At 40.9% G+C, this 23,027-nt stretch overlaps 1 protein-coding gene and 1 long non-coding RNA gene across 2 annotated transcripts in view; both read left to right on the top strand.

The window, feature by feature from the left end:
* Window positions 1–23,027, top strand: part of ABHD3 (abhydrolase domain containing 3, phospholipase) — a 51,818-nt gene that overhangs the window by 23,368 nt on the left and 5,423 nt on the right. Inside the window, exons 6-7 of the mRNA XM_025429678.2 lie at window positions 15,271–15,383; window positions 20,671–20,844. Of these exons, the coding sequence (XP_025285463.1) occupies window positions 15,271–15,383; window positions 20,671–20,844 (287 nt within the window). The remainder of the gene's footprint in view (window positions 1–15,270; window positions 15,384–20,670; window positions 20,845–23,027) is intronic.
* LOC125755476 (uncharacterized) lies at window positions 13–4,682 on the top strand. Its single transcript, XR_007412124.1, has 2 exons — window positions 13–1,050; window positions 3,445–4,682. It is a non-coding gene; the product is annotated as an uncharacterized LOC125755476 (long non-coding RNA).

The raw sequence follows: 23,027 nt of genomic DNA on the forward strand, positions 1-23,027 counted from the left end.
TATTTCTATTTTTAAGGAAACTAAGATTCTATTTTATAACTTTTATACTTATGATATTTTGACATCAATAGATATTTATCTACATTTCTTTTTCATTTAAGAAATTTACTTTTGTCATGAAATGGATTGTGCTATGTTATGTACCTGTTTTGTCAGCCAACGTTTACACAGGGGAATATTATTTAAATCTTTTTATTTACTCAGCTTTTTTCCCCCTCTGACCCCTTAAGTTCTAACTAGAGGTTCTTCCACCAAGTAGAAAATTATCTTTCTATCTGAGTTTGAACCTGTGAGTTGAAGTGAGAACCTGTATTCACTGAAATTTTTTTTTTTTTCACTGAAATTTTTTTGAAGGATTTCAACTGTTAATCCTTACAACTACAACAGGTCAAAGACAATTCTACTAGAATTGAAAGGAACCTTATTTTGTTTTGTTTTTGGACCCATTGATAGAGAGTAATATTAAGATTGTAATTAATTAAGTCATGCTAGAAATAAAAATGTATAATAATCATGTCACTAATGTCGGTACTTTGTGAGAACTTTGGAGAGAAGGGGCTCTTCTTACACTTTGATTTACAGGGACTTAGGTCCTGGAGGGAATCAAGGTCAATATGATTCCAAAAACTAAAGTTATGAGATGTTTATGTTCTTTCTCAAGCACCTCACAATCAGTAGTTTGGTGTGAATGTTCACATTTCCTTCTTTAGTCCAGCCCTTTATAAATCTTGTAGACAGATGGTAGGTAAACTTAAAGGGAAAGATTTTAATTTGTCACTGTGGCCCTGGACCAGCAAAATCATTTTTGAACAGCTCTTATGCACTATGTATCCTTCTGGGTGCTTCCAGGATACAAAAACCAGGAGCAAATGGTCTGAAGCTCTCAAGAAGATAATGTGCTGCAAACTAAAGTCTCATAAAGTAAGGGACAAAGATCTGTTCGTTCAGCAAAGCTGTGTTGTATGCCTATTAAATCAGACAGTAGACAAGGCAATGTGAGAACAAGGTGACAAGACAAGGTGACCTCAAGACACCTCACCTCAAGACAAGGTGAGGACACGATATTAGCTACAACCTTAACCCCTAGGAGCTTTCACTTAAGTTGTAGGACAGAGTTCAGATACTTGAAAATATATGCATGCAGTACAATGCTGAATGTGATCTTGAGAGGATATACAAAGAAAAGGCATAACCAACTGCTTGGGGGAGGTGCAAGAACATGATAATGGAGGCAAGTTTGAGTTGGATCTTGAAGGCTGTGGTATTAAACCCAGAGAGGGAATAGAGAGGCTTTCTCAGCGTAAAGAATGAGAGATTTAAGAGCATGTACTGACTGATGGAGGAATAATGATGACAATTTTATCTAACGTTTACTGAGTCCTTAGAATATGTCAGTTATGTCTTTTTGTACTTAATGTTCAACGGTAGTAACAACACAATGATTTAGTTAAACATAGCCATCATCACTCCCATCTACCAACTGAAGAAAGTGAGGAACAAGTAGGTTAAGAACATGTGCTAGCCAGGAAATTCGGAACCAGGATTCAGATCCATGGAGTCTGACTGTGTGTTTACGTCCTCGACCATTATATTATATTTCCTCTCATTCAGGAGGTGACGGGGATTCTTCTAGAAGGGTAGGGCCAGATTTTGAAGAATCATGTAGAATCCAAGGAATGTACTGTCGAGCCATTGACATTTAACATTTTTTTCAGCTTTATTGAGGTATAATTGACATATGAAATAATTTGATCGTGTCCATGTTTTAGAGAGAGGGAACCATGGCAGCAGTTGTAGAAAAGAGATAGAATGGAAGGAGTCTGGAGGCTGGGAGGCCAGTTGGAAAGAAGTTACTATAGATTTACCCAGAGTTTTTTTGTTTTTTAAAGATTTTATTTATTTGAGAGAGAGAGAGATAGAGAGCAGGAGCGCAGAGGAGAGGGAGCAGCAGACTCCCCGCTGAGCAGGGAGCCCAACCTTAGGCCCAATCCAAGGACCCTGGGATCATGACCTGAGCTGAAGGCAGACACCCAACCAACTAAGCCACTCAGGTGCCCCAGATTTACCCAGAGTTTAAAAACAGGTAGGAGGAAGAAAGAGGAGAGAACAAAAATGAAGGGTATTCACAAGGCAGAAAGGATATTAATCATATTGCAAGGAAGCAAAGGGAGAAGAGTCAAGGCCAACATTTCTAGCTTGGCTGATTGGTAAAAGGCTTTGATATTTGCTGAAATGGGAAATTTAGGAGAATTTATGAGATTTAAGGGGTTAAAAAATTAGTTTTAGATGTTTCAAGTTCTTTGAGATCATTCAGGTGTAAATTTCTACTAAACTGTTGGATATAGTAGACTGGGCCTCAGGAAAGATAAACAAGCTGCAGAAAGAAACAGATTAGCAGGGGCACACAAGTGCAGCCTAGAACTCGGGACTGGCTGAGATTGCTTAGGGACAGTTTGAACACCAAAAGGGCAAGGTCTGTGGATAGAGTCTTAGAGCACAACCAAGAGGAAGGAGGAGAGAAAAGGAAGAGCAAGAAGCTTGGAAAGCCTTCTACCCTTAGCACTGAAAGTTAATTGGAAATTTGCTTTGAAAGAATGCAGCAGCCCAGTAACTTTTAACCATAACGTTTATTGGTTTTTTGAAAAACCTCCAAGAACACTTCGTGTTCTTACTAAGGGATTGTAAACAAATAAGCACTTCTATTTTTTTTATAAAACTTCTATTTAATGTTAAAGAATTTAGAGTTCTAAGTGAATGGGTAAGAGTAGCTTGGTCTCTGGAGTCTTTTTTTTTTTTTTTTAAGACTTTTTGTTTATTCATGAGAGACACAGAGAGAGGCAGAAACATAGGCAGAGGGAAAAGCAAGTTCCCCACAGGGAGCCTGATCTGGGACTCAATCCCAGGACCCCGGGTTCATGCCCTGAGCTGAAGGCAGACGCTCAACCACTGAGCCACCCAGGTGTCCCAGGTCTCTGGAGTCTTATACAGAGCACTGGGTTGCACTCTGATGAACTAATACCTCCCCCAACCCACCCCATCCCAGCAATTATCTGTATCACAAAGGCTAATGTAATTTAACATAAAAAAGAGTAAAGATATAAAATAACTGAAATGTAATTATAATTATATGCTTTAGGGGGCTCCAGGTGCGCGGGCACACCTGGACCTCCACCAAAAAACAAAACAAAACAAAAAAAACACAATTATATGCTTTAAAATAACTACCTTAAAAAAGAAACTTAAGGGAGTAAATTAATTATAATTTAATATGTACTTCTTATACCCTAATGGATCATAAAAATGAGATGCCAATATTGATTATTAGAACTATCTTTGATATTTTTAAATCCCTTGATAATCCTCCTTTCTGCCTTAGAGCTCTGAACAATTACTATTTCAGACTAGAGGAACTCTTATGTTTATTTATACCTCACCTTGTTCCAGAAAGGATTTAATGTGGCTCAGATCCAGAATGAGACCTTCCTGAAGGCATAACAAAGAACAAAAGATGATTCAGCAAAGATCAAACAGGAAGACACATTCTCCAACTGAAATTAAAGACTGGCAAAGGTGAAATGGAATTTAGAGTAAGCAGTTTTCTTAGGAGTGGAAGAAATGCAAAAGGAAAAGTTTTGCTGAAATTATGTTGGTGATGTACTTGGAATTCATAGGGATTACTATGACTTCTGCAGAGAAGAATAAGAAAGAAATTTTCCACTACCATCTTGTCCTCATTTCCAATTACACATTGCAGAATTGTGGAAAAGCCAAAAGCCTTGCTCACTGGGAAATGAGAAACCTGCATATTGCCCTCCCTGGGACTGTTAACTATAGGAAACAGAAAGCCCTAGTCTCAGTAGATGGACACTCAGATATTCCTGCAGGGCTCCTGGAGCCCTTGGAGTAGATGGTACCTTTTCTTGCTCTCTGCAGATGGGTTTTCAAGGCTAGGAATCCGGGAATCCAAGTTAGCCACACACTCCCTAGTATTATTACTTTATGAAGCATTATGTTTATAGCTTAGTTTAGGAATGATAATTTACAAAGGCAAAATTGAGTTTGTTGAAAGCTATATAGTGCCCCCCCCCCTTTTTTTGTTTATGGTATCATACAGACTTCTTTGTCTCTAGGCATAATAGGAAAATAGCCACCTTGGAAAAGAGTCTGGCACTTCTTCAAAAAGTTAAAATACAATTACCTCCTAGCCTCTTCGGAAAATAGTCTGGCATGTTCTCAAAAAGTGAAACATAGAATTACCATATGACCCAGCAATTCCACTCTTATGTGTATAACCAAGAGAAATGAAAATGTATTTTCATACAATAACTTATACATGAATATTTATAGCAGCATTATTCATATTAACCAAAAAATAGAAAGAACCTAGGTGTCCATCAAAGGATAAATGAGTAAGGAAAATGTAGTATTTCCATATCACTGGATATTATTCAGCATTAAAAAAGAATGAACTGGGGATCCCTGGGTGGCTCAGCGGTTTAGCGCCTGCCTTTGGCCCAGGGCGCATTCCTGGAGTCCCAGGATCGAGTCCCACATTGGGCTCCCTGCATGGAGCCTGCTTCTCCCTCCTTCTGTGTCTCTGCCTCTCTCTCTCTCTCCCTCTCTCTCCCTTTCTCTCTATGCCTATCATAAATAAATAATAAAATAAATAAATAAATAAGTAAATCTTTAAAAAAATAAAAAAGAATGAACTATTGATATGCTATTACATGGATGAACCTTGAGAATATCATGCTAAGTGAAAGAAGGCAGTCATATAAGATCACGTTGTATGATATCATTTATATAAAATATTAAGGGGCACCTGGGTGGTCCAGGGGTTTTTTTGCCTTTGGCTCAGGTCGTGATCCTAGGGTTCCTGGGATAGAGTCCTGTATTGGTCCCCACAAGGAGCCTGCTTCTCTCTGCCTATATGTCTGCATCACTCTGTGTCTCTCAGGAATAAATAAATAAAATCTTGAAAAAAGAAAGGGCAAAACTATAGAGACAAAGTATACTAGTAGTTGCCTAGGGATGGGAGAGTGAGGGTGACTGCTGATGGTAAAGGGTTTCTTTTTAGGGAGGTAAACATGTTCTGAAATTGTGGTGGTAGTTGAACAACTCTGAATATTCTAAAACCCATTTCTTTAAAGATTTTATTTATTTATTTGAGAGAGAGAGATAAAGCACGAGCAAGGAGAGGGAGAACCAGGCTCCCTGCAGAGCAGAGAGCCCGATGTGATGCAGGGCTTGATCCCAGGATCCTGAGATCATGACCTGAGCCAAAGGCAGATGCTTAACCCACTGAGTACACCCATGAACTGTACACTTTAAATAGGTGAATTGAATGGCATGGAATCATGTCTCATAAAGCTGTGATAAAGAAAAGCCTCCTTCAGGCACTCTCCAGTCAAGTTAGAGCTAGTTCAGCAGGTAAGGGAGAGCCAAAAGGGAAAGCAGAAGCTAGAAGATACTTTAAAGCAGGTACTGCTCAAAATGTGGCTTTACGGATCAATTCCACTTCTCTCATGTTATCTGATATCAGCCCCTGACAAGACAAGGGACTGCAACAGAATGTAAGTCACCTTCAGTTCCAAGCACACTGTGGAAGTGAGCAGAATTTTTTTTTTTTTTTTTTTGGTCATAGCAATATTCTCTTGGTGAGAGAAGCAGTGTGCTTATTTTACATTCTGACATTTTACATTCTGAGCACTTATCTCACCCTTGCCTGGCACTTTGCTTCAGAGATCCTCTAATCCTGAAAAGCTCATTTTTTAGGTGAAGATGCCTCTAGAAAAGGGAGGTGACAGGCCTGAGGTCATAAACCTGATTGGTGGTCTTGGGTCAGAAACTCAGGCTGTTTGTTGGAATGTCTTTACCTTTCAGCACTGGCTTTAAGTCAAGTCAGGCTAAAAATCCAGGGTTAGAGATAAAAAGGGTTTTCAACAAGAGGGTACCTACCTCAACATTAGATAATGGGTGGTTCATGAAGGACTCAGATCTAGAGAAATCTGCTCTTGTTTCCTACGGAGGTTTTCCACCTTAGCTTTGGAAGTTAATGTGATGGGAGGGGTGTAGGGCTCTCCTCCTAAGCTCCGTTTTCTGAAATAGGCATTTAGAAGGGATTAAGGACCTTCCTTATGGTCTGAGGGAAGAGGAACATATAGGGCAGTGTCAGGGCACAATTCAGTTGTCATATTCATACTTTCAGGCACCCCCTTTCCCACACACCATACCTTTTCCCGCACCATTGTGCCCCATCCACATCTGCTCTTTCCTAAGTGCTCCAGAAATAAACCCTGCCTCCCTCCTCCACTTGATCAGAACAACCCAGGAAGGCTGATCTCAGCCAAACATGGGTATGAATGTGTTGAATCCTTTAGAACTTTTTCCTAACATTGATAGGTCCAGTTCAGTAATACCAACTGGTATAAGTGGTAGGTACACAAAAGATTGTGCAATTCTCTATAGATAAACAATTTTCTTTTTTTCTTTTTTTAAAATTTTTATTTATTTATGATAGTCACACACACAGAGAGAGAGAGAGAAAGAGAGGCAGAGACATAGGCAGAGGGAGAAGCAGGCTCCATGCACCGGGAGCCCGACGTGGGATTCGATCCTGGGTCTCCAGGATCGCGCCCTGGGCCAAAGGCAGGCGCTAAACCACTGCGCCACCCAGGGATCCCCGATAAACAATTTTCAAATAAAGAAAAAGAATGTTTAGGTTACCTGGGTGGTTCAGTGGGTTAAGCATCTGCCTTCAGCTCAGGTAATGAGCCCAGGGTCCTGGGATCTAGTCCCTTGTTGGGCTCCCTGCTCAGCGGGGAGTCTGCTTCTCCCTCTACCACTCCTCCCTGCTTGTGCTTCCTTTCTCTCTCTCTCAAATGAATAAATAAAATCTTTTTTAGGGGTGCCTGGGTGGCTTAGCGGTTGAGTATCTGCCTTTGGCTCAGGTCGTGATCCCGGGGTCCTGGGATCCCATCAAGGAGCCTGCCTCTCCCTCTGCCTATGTCTCTGCCTCTCTCTCTGTCTCTTAGGAATAAATAAATAAAAACTTAAAAAAAAATTTTTTTAAAAAAAGAATGTTAATTAAAGAATTCCTAGGAATAATAATGACAATAATTTAATAGTTAGCTACCATTTATTGAATTTAATATGGGGCAGGTGTTCCTATAAGGTATGCGATGTTTGGCAGCACTTCCTGGTGCACTGCAAGGAATTCCCATAGCACTAGGTTTCCCTCTTTCCGAGTCACTCTAGATAGTTTTGTCATTCTTGTCACTGCAGCCTCCTCCTCCCTTGGCTCAGTTCTCACCCTATTCTTTATTCTTCTGCTCTCCAAGCAGTTGGTTCTTAGCCCTGGCTGCACATTAGAATCCTCTGAGAAGCTTTAAGAAACACCGATCCCTGGACCCCATCCCCCACCGAGATCCTGATTCATTTGGTCTGGGGTGGAGTCCAAGCGTCTGTGATTTGTCTTAATACTTCCCAGTGAGTCTAAAGTACAGGCAGGGCTGAAGACTGCTGTGAGGTGATAGCCTCCCTTGGAACCCTGACCCTGGCAAGCCATCTCTGGTGCCAAACCCAGCCAGGGCAGGGCACAAGACTTGCTTCTTAGGCACCTGACCAAGGATTACTCCTGCCTACCTGGCTGATCTGCTCTAAGCCACTACGAAACTGCAGTCATTTATTGTGCAGCATGACTGCATATGCTTGAGTGCATTTGTTTATAGCCATGTAGAAATGAATGGGAATGTGGCACATAGGCCGTCTTGCCCACAGAGGTGGCCAGGATATTTCCAGGGGCCCTTTGTTTTGTGGCTAGTTATTTTAAGAAGCAATCAAAGGGACCGCTTCTGAGTGACTCAGCAGTTAAGCATCTGCCTTCGGCTCAGGATATGATCCCGGAGTTCCGAGATCGAGTCCCACATTGGACTCCCTGCATGGGGTCTGCTTCTCCCTCCCCCTGTGTCTCTCATGAATAAATAAATAAAACTCTTTAAAGAAAAAAAAAGAAGCGATCAAAGTCCCTGGCACATGTAGACACTTAGTCACTTTACATGTCTATCAACAACTATGTAAAATGATTATTCATTAAAGTGCCAGTTTCATTATACTGTTGTTTTCTCTGACTTCCTGTTTAACAGACTCATCTTCCAAAAATAAGATCAATGTGGGCAAATGACTAGAGGCAAATCTAGCCACTAGTACTAGGCCAGGGGTGGGTGGAATGAAAACAAAACAGTAGCAACAATAAAAACACGCTACAGAGATCAGTTCCGAAGCATGATTAGTACTCATGAAAGGATGATTTCTTCTGGGAGCCTAGGTGCACCCAAGAGTCACAGAGTTCCTTTGAGGGGCATCTTAGCCAATATTTCAGTTACAGACCTTTAGATACTTGAAAGAGGAAGGCTGTAAAATGAAATATTCTAAGTTCTAAATGATTATCAGACATTACAATAAAATAAAAATGAAATTATTATTTTACTTGTAGCAAAAGTTACTATCAAACTCTGGTCATTGAACCAGACACCCTTGAGGTGTTAGTGTAAGACTTGCCCCTGTCATAGCATACTACCTATACTTGTAAATTCATCAGCCAACCAAAATTGAAATGATTTTTTAAAAAGGCATATAAGTGTCTTTTTCAGTTGTCATTTTACTGGATGGAAAACTAAAATCCTAGCTGGCCCATTTCAGAACTGGATGTAAGGCCACTGCAGTACTGAGAGAAGGGTCCTGGGTTATGGCTTTTGCTTCAGATTAGCAAATTCATCTCCTCCCAGAATAGCTAGAGAGAGTCAGGCTACCTGATTAACGGTGAATTTTAATTTGTTTCTAGGCAAAAAAAAAAAAAAACACTTTTTAAATTAAATTTGCATTTTAAAACAAATGACCTTTAAACCAGGACAGGAAAATTCTCTTTCAGGTTAGGGAGAACTCAGTTTGTCTATTTTTTTGAAGTTGATTAAGAAGGATAGATTGTATGTAGCCCATAGATGAATATAAAATACATGCTTTATTCCTTTCCTATTATGTGTGAACAATTAAGAATTATTTTTGCTTCATCTTGTCTTCAGTAATTTTCTTTAAACGAACCTCTAAAAGCCATTAAACAAACTACTATTGTTTCTCCCGGATCATAGCTGCAGTTGAACAACTTGAACAATATCTTGGTTTGTAATTATTTTCAAATTATTCTAACTTGTAAAATATTTATGCCCAAACATCTGCTGGAAGGTTATCTATCCTTTAGATTTTCTTCATTTTTCCAGAATACTGTTCCCATCCTCATCTCACTGTAAAAAAGAGTTTTTACCACCACCACCACCCCCCAGCTGAATCCTGCGAGGTCTCCCGTAATCCCTTTTCTCATTAGATATGGATTACTCTACCTCTGTTCTGGAAGCTTGGAAAAAGACAGGAATTACTGCAATAGGATTAGTTGCTGGTTGCATTAGTAGCCCTAGCAACTGAGAATTAACCAATGTTTTGTCTAAAAAGCCACTAGTTATATTTTTAGACCTGAAAAAAATTTCTGTCAGGCCTAGCAATTAGTATCTTTGCTGTGTATCCTGCATGAATCCATTCTTTGGTGAGAGTCAAGCCCTGGGAAGAAAGCAAGCATATGATATTTCCTGTTGGAACCATCAAGTAGCAAGACGTCATGTGATATAACCATATAGTTTTGCACCAGCAGAAGTTATTAATCAATCAAGTCTTTTCATTTTTCAGTCCTGTGTGTTTCAATAAGTATTGACTGTCAGAGATAGAGGTAAGATAGTTATAGGACAAGTAGGTAATAATGTGGGCCAGGAGCAGACTGGCTGGGAAAATAAAGGGTAGAATTGGGAAAGGCTGTGAGGTTATAGAGGTCGGGGGCCAAGTCTTGGCCTTTTACCCGATGTTTATGGAAGGCATGATTTCAGCAGGCAGAGTTGACAGTGAAGGATACTTGGCAGATGAAGTTTACATAGATTTCAAAGATACTATGAAGCCAGCACACAAAACTATAGACGTGTCTCATTGACCAGACTCTACCCATGGAGAAATAGTAAAATATAGGCCTGGAAAGGTTGCTTGACATGTTGTGGAGGGCCTTGAACACTTGGCAGAAGTATCTGTCCTTAATTCAGTCAGCAGTGAATAAGCTCACAAGAATTTTAAGCAAAAATATTGTCATGATTAGGGCTAGAAATGTTCTTTAGGAAGATTAATCTGGCAGTGAGAGAGAGATAGAATTATAAGTGGTTATAAGCAAAGGCTGGGAGTTAACCAGTTAAGTGGTTATTGCAGCTGTCCAAGTGAGAGGCAAAAAGGCCTGGTAACGGAGACAGTTGGTGCCATACCCTTGTCACAGCCTTATTCTTGTGGCACTTAAAATTCCCGTGCATGCCTCCCTGATGGCTTCCACCTGCAAGCACTCACATCCCTTTGCCCAGGGGCTTCTCTAGCCACTGGAGCCACCTGGACCAGTGCTCAGGACCAACCAGGAGTCCCAGAGCTTAACCAGCAGCTTTCAACCAGTGGGTGAAGGGAACTAGTGGAACCCAGCAGTCTTGCCACTCATTTGGGATCAGTTTGAGCCAAATTCACATAGTGTCCTAAAGTGCCTCAAGAGGATTGGATCCCTGTTGCCCATAGCCACAAACTGCTTGGTCGCATGTTCTTTATTGACCCTCCTTAGTTCACTTCTCCATTCCCCTACTGGTGCTTCCTGGTATCACCTCCAAATGAACTATTGGTCCTCCCATCCTGTCTCAGGAGAATCTAACCTACCAGGCCTTTACTAGAGTGAAAAGAAGGGGTTTCTGGTGTTTCCCACAAGACACTGAGGAAGAAGAAGCTACAGGACTTGGCAATTTATTGGCTATGAAATTAAGGGAGAGGGAGAAGGCAATGTCATGCACGGTTTTTTGGGGGTTTTTTTGTTTTGTTTTTTTAGGAGAGAGAAGTTTATTGAAGACACTGCAAGGCAACAGCAGAGGAGAGGCTGCCTGCCAGGAGGCAGTGGGTGGGGGCTGTATTTAAAGGGGTAAGATGAGGGACCCCTGTGTGGCTCAGTGGTTGAGCATCTGCCTTTGGCTCAGGTCGTGATCCCAGGGTCCTGGGATCAAGTCCTGCTTCAGGCTCCCCATGGTGACCCTGCTTCTCCCTCTGCCTGTGTCTCTGCCTCTCTCTATCTCTCTCATGAATAAATAAAATCTTTTAAAAAATAGTAAAGGGGTAAGATGAGGTATGGGGACGTATGGAATGCTCCCTTTTTGGTAACTCTGCCTGGTTGTAGGTAGCCCATTGGTCAGTTAGGGCCTATGGGTACGTTGAGGTGTGTGGCCTGATGGGCCTGTCTATTCAGCCAGGGTGGTCGCTTGCAAGATTGCAGCAGACTTCTTGTAGAAAATCCCAAGCGGATTGGCAAACATATCTGGAGGCGCAAAGGACCTGGTAAGGTCAGCTACCTGGTTCACAGATAGCAGTCTTCTCACTGTGTCCTTAGATCAGCATTACGGGATTTTTCTCTCCATTCGTGCCCTCAGTTCTTGGTCATACCGCTTCGAAGACCAGACAGAGTGGTAGGCAGCAAAACAGGGTTTATTGAGCCATAGCAAAGTGATAGTACAAAGCTCCCGAGGAGGGAGAGGACCTGAGAGGGTTGCTTTCACCTACAGTTGTTGGTTTTTTTAAAGATTTATTTATTTGTTCATGAGAGACACACAGAGAGAGACTCAGAGACACAGGCAGAGGAAGAAGCAGGCTTGCTGCAGGGAGCCCAACGCGGGATCCATCCTGGGACCACGCCCTGAGCTGAAGGCAGACGCTCAACCGCGGAGCCACCCAGGCGTCCCTCACCTATCATTTCAACTAGGAAAATATAGGTGTTGTTTATTTAAAAAAATGGGAAGTTAGGAGAAGCATTATAGCACTATATAAAGAGAAGAGTTTACTTTGGGGCATTTTAAATTTGAAGTACTGACAACACAATAGTGAGGCTCCCTACTAGAACTTGGAAATTTGGATCTAGAGCTCAAGATGAGGTGAGAGGGTACAGAGTTGGTTTGGTCATTGCTAGAGGTGGTTTGATAAAGCCATGAAGGTGGGTAAGTCCTTCAAGAATCAAATATTGACCAGAGGAGCAGATGCAGGCCTAAGACAAGACTTTTGGGAATGAGTACTTACATTGCGGTTGTGAGAAGAATGACAGGAACCAGGCAGGAAATGGAAAGCCAGCAGCAAGAGGAGAATGGGGTAACACCACCACAGAAACCAAGGGAGTGGGCAGGAAGCAGATCATGTCGTAAAGGTTCTAGTTTTGCTGAGTTTTCAGAGTTCTGGCAACTTTGATCCATGCCAGTATTAATCAGTTTTGGATCTTAATGTAATCCATCTAGAGAAAAACATTTACAGAAAAATCAATTCCTATCTGATGATACCAGATGCTGATTTATTTTTTTAAGTTTTATTTATTTATTTATTCAAGGAGACAGAGAGAGAGAGAAAGAGACAGGCAGAGACACAGGCAGAGGGAGAAGCAGGCTCCATGCAGGGAGCCCGACGTGGGACTAAATCCTGGGCCTCCAGGACCACGTCCTGGGCTGAAGGTGGCACTAAACCACTGTGCCACCAGGGCTGCCCCAGATGCTCATTTATTGACTAAATCCCTCATGGTATCCAGGTGCTTTACAAGACGTAGTTAACTAATTATAAACATGTGATCCAGGCTCTGTTACTTTGTGACCTTTGGCAAATTCCTCAATCTTGCTGAGCCTCAATATCCATGTGTGTAAATAAGGAACCAGGTCCTTCCTGGCACTATTTTCTCATTGTAATAATTTTCCGCAGGCCATTTTTTTCATACCTTGACCTCTGTGTATATATTCGTATGAACTCATGTGTGAGCATGCATTCACTTCAAGCCTGCATGACAAGAGTACATGTTGGTGACTGTCACAAATAATTGAGAAATTTTAAAGCTATGCAGTGTGAAGAGACTCTCATGTAATAAAAATACCAAGTAAGGATTTCTTCACCTGAATTCTTGTGACAAATTGTTCAGTCACTATGAAAGAGCATGGTAGTAGATATTAATCCATTTAGATTTTACATTGAATTTGAACCCCTCAAATGCATTTAATCACAATGTATGTTTTAAAGTATCTCAGCTTTGGGACGCCTGGGTGGCTCAGCCATTGAGTATCTGCCTTTGGCCCAGGGTGTGATCCTGGGATCCCAGATTGAGTCCCATATCAGGCTCCTTGTGGGGAGCCTGCTTCTCCCTTGGCCTGTGTCTCTGCCTCTCTCTCTTTCTCACTGTGTCTCTCAGGAATAAATAAATAAAAATCTTAAAAAAATAAAATAAATAGGGCAGCCCCGGTGGCCCAGTGGTTTAGCGCCTGCCTTCAGCCCAGGGCGTGATCCTGGAGACCCGGGATCGAGTCCCACGTCAGGCTCCCTGCATGGAGCCTGCTTCTCCCTCTGCCTGTGTCTCTGCCTGTCTCTCTCTTACTCTCTCTCTCTGTCATGAATAAATAAGTAAAATCTTTAAATAAAATAAAATAAAGTATCTCAGTCTCATATTAGCTGGTAAGGTGTGCCAGGAATCTTTTAACTTCCCTAAACTCAGTTTCCTTTTTTTAAAAAAATTTTTTTAATTTTTATTTATTTATGATAGTCACACAGAGAGAGAGAGGCAGAGACATAGGCAGAGGGAGAAGCAGGCTCCATGCACCGGGAGCCCGACGCGGGATTCAATCCCGGGTCTCTAGGATTGCGCCCTGGGCCAAAGGCAGGCGCTAAACCGCTGTGCCACCCAGGGTTCCCTAAACTCAGTTTCCTATATAAAATAGATATAATAGTGGGATTTTCCTTAGGGTTTTGTAGACACAGAATTAATTATTTAATAACTGTTATCTGCTGTAAATCTTGTCAGGTTAGCATTTGTCTTTGGAAAGTTTCCTATTTGCAGACCTCAAAGAGATGAGAGTAGGCAGTAGGGAATGCTTTAGGTTGAGTTTCATTGGAGGGATCATTAAAAATTGTAGTTATCTTAGGCTTCTCCTTAGCGATTGAATGGTGGGTGAACAGAACCTTACTATTGTGATCATCATTTATTGGAATAGTAAAGTCAGGAATGGTACAGGTAACTTTTTATTATAGCAGCGTTCACCAGCTTCCTCTCCATGTCAGTCAGTTTCTGGTTATTTTATCTCACATGCACACACTCATACATATCCATGTACACACTCTCGCATTTATTCTACAGAGAGGATTGCCCTCTCCTCCCACAGCTCAAACAAAGCATTTGTGAAGCTTTCCTGATAGAAATAGAGCCCTTATTGCTGGAGTTCACATGAAAACCATTTGTTTTAATGCATTATGTATTGAGGCATAATCAGCTTTACATATTTTAACATTCTAAATGTCTGTTGCAGTATAGCACAGCTGGGACTGTATGGAGATATTATTGTAAAGGAACATATGTCATTAATAAATCCAGCTAGAAATTGCCTAATCTAGAGTGAAGGCAAAACACCAGAAAACCAGAAAACCACACAACCTCATTGGTAGACAGCACTCAGGATAAACAGTTCCCCAGTTAGAAACCAAACCACAATTTAATTTTTTTGTGGCCTTATTGTAAACTCTCTTTTGTTTTCTAGCTTGCTTATTTTTTTAAATAAAGAAGTACTTTGGCTTTGTCAGGCATAATTTTTTTTAAAGTGTAATTCTTTGCTTTTTCTTTCTAAATTGACGCTGTTCTTGTTAAGTTGGAGAGACATTTGAATGTGGTACTGTGTATTCTATTTAATTTAAGGTATTTGTGTTGGTCTTGCCCTATTTCTATCAAGCCTTCCTTGCATGACCAAAGTCTTTGGTTATTGCCAACTCAGATGGTAATTTTTTTTAAAGAGTTTATTTATTTATTTGAGAGAGAAAGAGAGATCACATAAGCAGGGGGAATGGCAGGCAGAGGGAGAGGGAGAAGCAGACTCACTGCTGAGCAGGGAGCCCAATGTGGGACTCAGTCCAGGAGTCTGGGATCGTGACCTGAGCCAAAGGCGGACACTTGACTGACTTAGCCACCCAGGTGCACCTAGTGTTGACTTTAAATGGCATATACTGCAAGATAGGAGGATGATAAATTGTTACAATATGTTCAAACAAAGGTTTTTTTCTCATATTTGTCTTCTTGCTCTTTTTACATTTCTGCATTATACAAGTCATTAACCTCTAGAACTTCAAATTTTATACTTTGCCTGTCTCTGCTTACAGACACCGAGGACATACTGTTGTGCTAACACCGAAGACTTGGAGACCGTTATTCACCACGTGCACAGTCTGTACCCTTCCGCTCCTTTCCTGGCAGCAGGGGTTTCGATGGGAGGGTAAGGTTTTTCCTTCCTAAAATGTCTGAGGGAGAAGTGCTCTTACTTGACTGCTTCTTTCAGGAGACTATAAGCCACAGAGACATTTAAAAATAAATGTTTGATTATTTTTATCTTATTTTACCACGTGTGGTTGAATGAATGAAGGAATTAATCCAGGCAAATTGTAGTATGTTTGCTTGGCAGTTGGTCTCTGTGGTGAAAAGGATAAAGTATTTCCTTGGGAGACTCAGGATTTTGTGAGCCTGGAGGCTTGTTGAAACCATATGACATTGATTCCCATCATTCAGCAGCTGCCATGTTGACCTTCCCATTCCCTGAAGTACTGACTCCCAGCTGTCCCTGTAAGTGCGTCCTCTGGCACCACACAGGAAGCTGACCTTGTAGCCTGACTTTCATCATTCCGATCATAGAAATAATTACTTCTTGCTCTCTCCAGCTGAAGAGGCCTTCAAAATTTTTTTCTCCAGGTGGTGGTGGTTTTGTTTGTTTTGTTTTGTTGCTGGGCAGATGGACCTACCCTGGAATGGTCTCTTAGAAACTGAAGTTTTATTGTTAACCCCTACTCTAGCTGCTATTTTAAGCATATGAATATTATTATACTTTGTGCTTCTTGCAGTTACACTGAGGATTAGTTGGAATATTTATACCATGTTTACTCATTTCTACTAATAATTATTTGTCTTTTTGTTCCAATGATTATGAACTTAATAAAATCCAAAATTTTAATTATCTGGAATTTTACCATGCTTAGATTCCCTGAACGCTTGACCAAAACTACATTTATAAATCAGCAAACACATGAGATAGAAAATATTTTTTCCTAATTTTATAATTGATTTATCTTTCAATTTTCAGAACATCTCAGAAGCATATTTACTTGAAGATGAACAGGCTTTACAAATGATAGATTCTGAAAAATAGTTGTTAACCACAGCTTTTTAGATTCTGATAAACATAAAACTAAGAAGAAAAGAATACATTTCTTACATTAGCATGGAAGGTCTGGCTTGACCTACTAAAGGAAGAAATCTGAATCAGAGCAGAAAACCCAGTCAGAACCTCCGAATTGTGCTCGATGTACTTCTCTTTCCTATGCCCCATAATGTGAGCTGTGGAGGACAGGGTGCAGGCTGAAGTTTTCCCCTTAATCATATAAATTCTTGACTTTTTAAAGGCCAGACCTTACATAAACAGGCCCAGATTCTCTATTCAGAAGCTCCTGGGAAATGCCTATTCATGTCACTTTGAATCCTCAGTGCCTGAAGGCAAAACTTGACCATTAGCCTTTGCAGCTGGTTGAATATTAATGTCTTGTAAATTGTTTGAAGGAAGCACCCTTTCTAGTTGCCTAGCACTGTGACACGTTCCCAAGTGGGCTTACCACTTGGGGATGTGTTTTACAGCTTGACACGTTTTTTTTCATTTGGAAAGGCAACAGACAAAAGCGTAGTGTCGAAGATCCTAATGTCCAGTGCCCCTGTAGACTGGGGTAATCCCCAAGCCTGTGATGCCTGGGACCAAGTAGGGGATTTAAGCCAGAACTGAGTCTAGCCAAGGAATCCACGCCATGCTAGACCCAGTCAGGTTTCAGCTCCCAATGAGCTGGTAAACAAGCTTTAAAGAATGTATAGAGGGCAGCCCCGGTGGCGCAGTGGTTTGGCGCCGCCTGAAGCCTAGGGCGTGATCCTGGAGACCCAGGATCGAGTCCCACGTCAGGCTCCCTGCGTTGAGCCTGATTCTCCCTCTGCCTGTGTCTCTGCCTCTGTGTGTGTGTGTGTCTCTATAAATAAATAAATAAATAAATAAATAAATAAATAAATAATAATCAATCTTAAAAAAATAAAGAATGTATAGAAATTCTAAGTATATATAAAAGAGTATAATGACCCCCCATATATACTAATCATCTGGCTTCAATATTAATCAACTCTTCATGCAGCTTCTATAATTATCAACTCACAAATAGTCTTGTTAATCAGTATCACCCGCCATTCCTCCCTAATTCTGATTATCTTAAATACATATCAGATATCACTATAAATATTTCAGTAGGTATCTCTAAAAGGTAGACTCTCTTTAAAACACACACACACAAAATACCATTATCATACCCGAACAAAACTAACAATAATTCCTAAGAATTATCAAGTGTTTTGTCAGTGTCAGTTTCCCCAGTTGGTTTTATTGTATTATTTTTTAAAGATTTTATTTATTTATTCATCAGAGACAGAGAGACAGACAAAGAGGGAGAAGCAGGCTCCCTGTGGGAAGCCAGATGCGGGACTCGATCCTGGGACCCTAGGATCACGTTCTGAGCCGAAGGCAGATGCTCTGTTGTGCCCAAGATTGCAAATCCGAGAAACCACCAAGGAGCCGACACCATGCAAGCGCATGAGGGTTTATTTGCAAGCTCGAGCTTGGATCCAAGTATACCCGACACAGCAGAGCAGGGATTTGGACCCCGAGGTTAAGAGGCGTAGCGGTTTTATAGAGGCCAGTGGCCAATGAGATTGTAACACACACAGAAAGTTGCATAGTCATGTCGGTCCGCATGCAGGTGGCCAATTGAATTACCATTTACCCTATAGTGACCGTTTGAACTAGCCTATCACTCTGGTCAGAATTGGTGTGCAGGTTTGGTGGGCAAAAGGCGGGGTTTACATTCTTTGGCGGTTAGGGGTTCCGCATTCCTATATGAGCCAGTTTCCAGTAAGGGTGTGCTCAGCTGCTTGACTAGGGTGGGGGAGTGCCTTAAGCAATAAGCAGGTCATGTGGGGGTTATACATGAGATGGCGGGTGCAGCACAAAATGGAGTTAGTCCTGCTCTGCTTGTCCAGGGGTAGGGGATTTTTGTTAAATTCCTTAGGTCCCACAGCTCAACCACTGAGCCACCCAGGTACGACAGTTGGTTTTACAGTGTGTTTGAGTCAGGAACCAGAGAATATCTATATATTGGGATTAGTATGCCTCTTAAGTCTCTCTCTTTTTTTTTAAAGATATTTATTTATTTATTTATTCATTCATTCATTCATTCATTTGAGACACACACAGAGAGAGAGGCAGAGACACAGGCAGAGGGAGAAGCAGGCTCCATGCAGGGAGCCTGATGCGGGACCCAATCCTGGGACTCCGGGATCATGCTCCAAGCCAAAGGCAGATCCCCAACCACTCAGCCACCCAAGCGTCCCGCCTCTTAAGTCTGTTAATTCATGGATTCCTTTTCTGTCTCTCTGTTTCTTTTCATTTGGTGAAAAAAAATGGAGTCCTTTTATTATCAAAGTAAAACAACCTTTTTTGGAGTGACATCTTGATATTATTTTTCTCTTGCATAATAGTTAAGTATTTCCCACCATGCTCTGCTGACTTGGCCATGGATACTACTGTTTCTTCCTACTCCTGAGAGCTTCCCTTCCAACCCTTCCAGTTTGCCCATTATACCAACTTCCCAGCACACTGTGACTTCCAGCCAAAGAATTAGTACCACCAAAACTAGGACCCTGGAATGAACTGTTTGCAGGAAAGTAAACATTCTGTAAATGACGTAGTGAACCACAGTACTGTATACCAGGAATACAGTCATTATTAAGAGTCATTTGCAAAAACAAAATCTGCACTTTTGATCTGAAGCCTCATCCCATTCCCTGCAAGCCACTTGGGCTGGGAAAGAGAATAATACAGAATTTTTATCCATTCTATTTCAGAACCTCCACAATTGGAGTAATAAAAAACAGAAAATAGGGATGCCTGGGTGGCTTAGCAGTTGGGTGTCTGCCTTCGGCTCAGGTAGTGAGTGACCCCAGGATCCGGGATCAAGTCCCACAATGGGCTCCCTGTGAGGAGCCTGCTTCTCCCCTGCCTGTGTCTCTGCCCCTCTCTCTCTCTCTGTTTCTCTGTGTGTCTCTCATGAATAAATAAATCTTTAAAAAAATATATAATAAAAAACAGAATTTAGGCTATCATCCTTTCTCTTGGTAATGTTAAACTTGGATTTCTGACATTTGTATTAGCTTAAACAGGAAAGGATAGGAAGAGAAAACAAGTGACTTCGGGGGCCAAGAGCTCTACCACAACTCAAAAAGTCTAACTCTTAAGTTTGGGAGCCCTTTAGAGACTACATTTAGGAAGCAAGAGCTCAGAGGCAACCAGACCCATCACTCACAATCTCCAGTGTTAAACCCAGAGATCTGTGATAATTTTGAAAGCTCCCCAGGTGGTTACAATATGCAGCCATGTCTGAAAACCACTCCTCACACTCTCTCATCTATGCCAAGGCCCACAGGTCAAATCTGGCAATCTGTTTTGTCCAAGAGCTAAGAATGGTTATTATATTCTTAAATGGTTGAAGAAGGGGCACCTGGGTGGTTCAATCACTTAAGCATCCAACACCTGATTTTGGCTCAGGTCATGATTTCAGGTTTGTGCGATGGAGCCCCATGTCAGCTCTGCACTGGGAATGGAGCCTGCTTAAGATTCGCTCTCCCTTTGCCCTCCCCACAGTTCGTGCACGCATGCACATGGACATGCTGTGTGAGTGTGTATCTCTCTCTCCCCCTAAATAAATAAAGTCTGTAAAAAAAATTTTTTTAAATTAAATGGCTGGAAAAAAATCAGAAAAATAACAGTTCGTGTCATGTGAAAATTACATGAAATTTAAATCTCATCCATATATAATGTTTTGTTGGAAGACAGCAATGTCTGTTCATTTATGTATTATCTATAGTTGCTTTTGCACTACAACCATGTAGTTAGGTAGTTGTGACAGTTATTATATGGCCAGCAAAGCCCAAAATATTTATTCTATTGCCCATTATAGGAAAATTGGCCTGAAACACCCCTCACATACCAAAATTAAACATTCACTTAGAAGCTGGGGCCCAAGGATTTGCATATTTTTAATAAACCTCCAATATTATTTTTTAAAATGAAAGAGAGGAAGGAAAGCAAGGGAAGGAAGGAGAGAAAGAAGGAGGAAGGGAGAAAGGAAGGAAAAAACCCACCCTACTCTTACACAGGATTTTTCTTATATTTTCCTTCATACAAGGATACACATACACATAATAACGGTATGCCTTGGCTATTCACATTACAGCCAACTACAAGATAAATAAGTATGTGAACCTAAGGAAAAAATGAAGATACTTGCATATTTTTCCAAAGATAAAGGTCTTAAACACTGGTTTATGTTTTTTCTTCTCCATAGTTAAGGTAAAGTCCATAGTTAAAAATAAGATATCATGAGAGGTAACAAATTCCTCACAAAGTTTCCTGTTTCTCCCCATTTTAGAATGCTGCTTTTGAATTACCTGGGCAAAATTGGGCCGAAAACTCCTTTAAAGGCAGCTGCAACTTTTTCAGTTGGTTGGAATACTTTTGCTTGCTCTGAGTCATTGGAGAAACCACTCAACTGGCTGCTTTTTAACTATTACTTGACAACTTGCCTCCAGTCTTCAGTAAATAAGTAAGTCATCTTTAAAATCTGATGTCTCCAAATTTTTTGGGGTACATGCCTCAACAGAAAAAAGTTATATAACACTGCTAAGATCTGTATACTTATGTTTACATTATATACCTTTACTATGGTACCCAAATATTCATTGTTATATACAAAACTAAAAAGGTTTTAAGTAAATGCTAAAAATGTACATAAAGGTTGTAATGTTTTCTTTCTGTATCTCAGTGGACTGTTTTACAACCCCTAGGGTATGTGCCCCTGCTTTGAAGATCACTGTTCTAAATTATTCCAAAAGACTTAAAAACGTTAACATTGACTGTGTTGAATAACATTATGGGCTATTTCCCCAGATTTTCTACCTGTTGTTAATCTATTAATATCTAATTCTTTCCTAGGTAATAAGCAATGTACTAAGTGTTTTTAGTGCTGAATAATATAGTTTTTTAAGCATATGCTTACAAGTATATGTTTGTTTCAAGATTTTATTTTATTTATTCCTGAGAGACACAGAGAGGCAGAGACACAGGCAGAGGGAGAAGCAGGCTCCCTGTGGGGAGCCCGATGCAGGCCTCAATCCCAGGACCCAGGGATCATGACCTGAGCCGAAGGCAGATGCTCAACCACTGAGCCACCCAGGTGCCCTACAAGCAAGCATATGTTTTAGAAGCTTAGGGAAATGCATTTCACTTGGATATTCTCAGCCCCACCCCACCCCCGCCCCAGTTCTTAACATTACCAGACTACTGTGTTTGCATTAGTTTTTCTGGAATTGTTTGCATATCTTCTACCATTTAAATTGGTATGGTACCAAAGGAGAGATGTTTCTGTTTCTATTTTGATGACTTTTACCATCTGTTTTTAGGTGAATTAATCAATGTAATATAAATGCTAAATAAAAAGTCCAGTGAATTTGTACAGGACTTATTGAAAACCATAGATATCCCAAAAGTTGATATTAGATATTACATTAAACTTAGCCTTATTAAGTTAGATATGTTGATTATAAAATATTGCTTAAAATATTAAAAAGTTAGATCACTAATTACTCATTGTCAGTGAAAAGGGGGACAGTAGCAAGAAAATTGAAGAGAATGATTTGGGAATTAACATATTGATTTTATAAGAAAAATGACCAGTGGGCAGCCCGGGTGGCTCAGCAGTTTAGCACCGCCTTCAGCCCAGGCCTGATCCTGGAGACCCGGGGTTCCTGCATGGAGCCTGCTTCTCCCTCTGCCTGTGTCTCTGCCTCCCCCGCCCACCCCACTCTGTGTGTGTCTCTTGTGAATAAATAAATAAAATCTTTAAAAAAAAAAAAAAGAAAGAAAGAAAAATGACCACCATTAAGGGGCACCTGGCTGGCTCTGAGTCGTTGAGCCACCTGGTAGAGCATGTGACCCCTGACTCATGAGTTCAAGCCCCACATTGGGTGTAGGGCTTACTTAAAAATAAAGAAATAAAATATTTAAAAAGAAAAAAAGAAAGAAAAGTGACCACCATTTAAAAAATAAGTATATAAAATATAAAATTTAATTTTCAACATCGCATTTTAAAAATAATGTCTTCAGGTGGTTTATTCAATTGAAAGCTTCTGGCAATACGTAAGGCCTTTTTAGTCAAATTGATTTAATAGTAGCAGTGTGTAGGTACAACTTGTTATGAAGCAATATTTATGTGTATTATTATAAAATTAGTTCAGGGATGCCTGGGTGGCTAAGTGGTTGAGCATTTGCCTTTGGCTCAGGGTATGATCCCGGGGTCCCAGGACTGAGTCCCACATCGGGCTCTTTGTGTGGAGCCTGCTTCTCCCTCTGCCTGTGTCTCTGCCTCTCTCTCTCTCTCTCTCTCTGTCTCTCATGAATAAATAAATAAAATATTTTAAAAAATAAAAATAAATATAGATCAGTGGCCTTCAATTTTTTAAGAAAGTACTTTGGGGGCACTTGGGTGGCTCAGTCGGTTAAGTATCCAACTCTTGATTTCAGCTCAGGTCATGGTCAAGGATGTGAGATCGAGTCCCATGTTAACCTCCTTGCTTGGTGTGGAACCTGCTTAGGAGTCTCTCTCTCCCTCTTCCTCTTCCCCCCCAGCCCTCTCTTTCTCTCTCTAAAAAAAAAAGTACTTGGGATCCCTGGGTGGCGCAGCGGTTTGGCGCCTGCCTTTGGCCCAGGGCGCGATCCTGGAGACCCGGG

This window comes from Canis lupus, chromosome 7 (genome assembly GCF_003254725.2).
Source record: "Canis lupus dingo isolate Sandy chromosome 7, ASM325472v2, whole genome shotgun sequence".
Taxonomy (NCBI): Eukaryota; Metazoa; Chordata; class Mammalia; order Carnivora; family Canidae; genus Canis; species Canis lupus.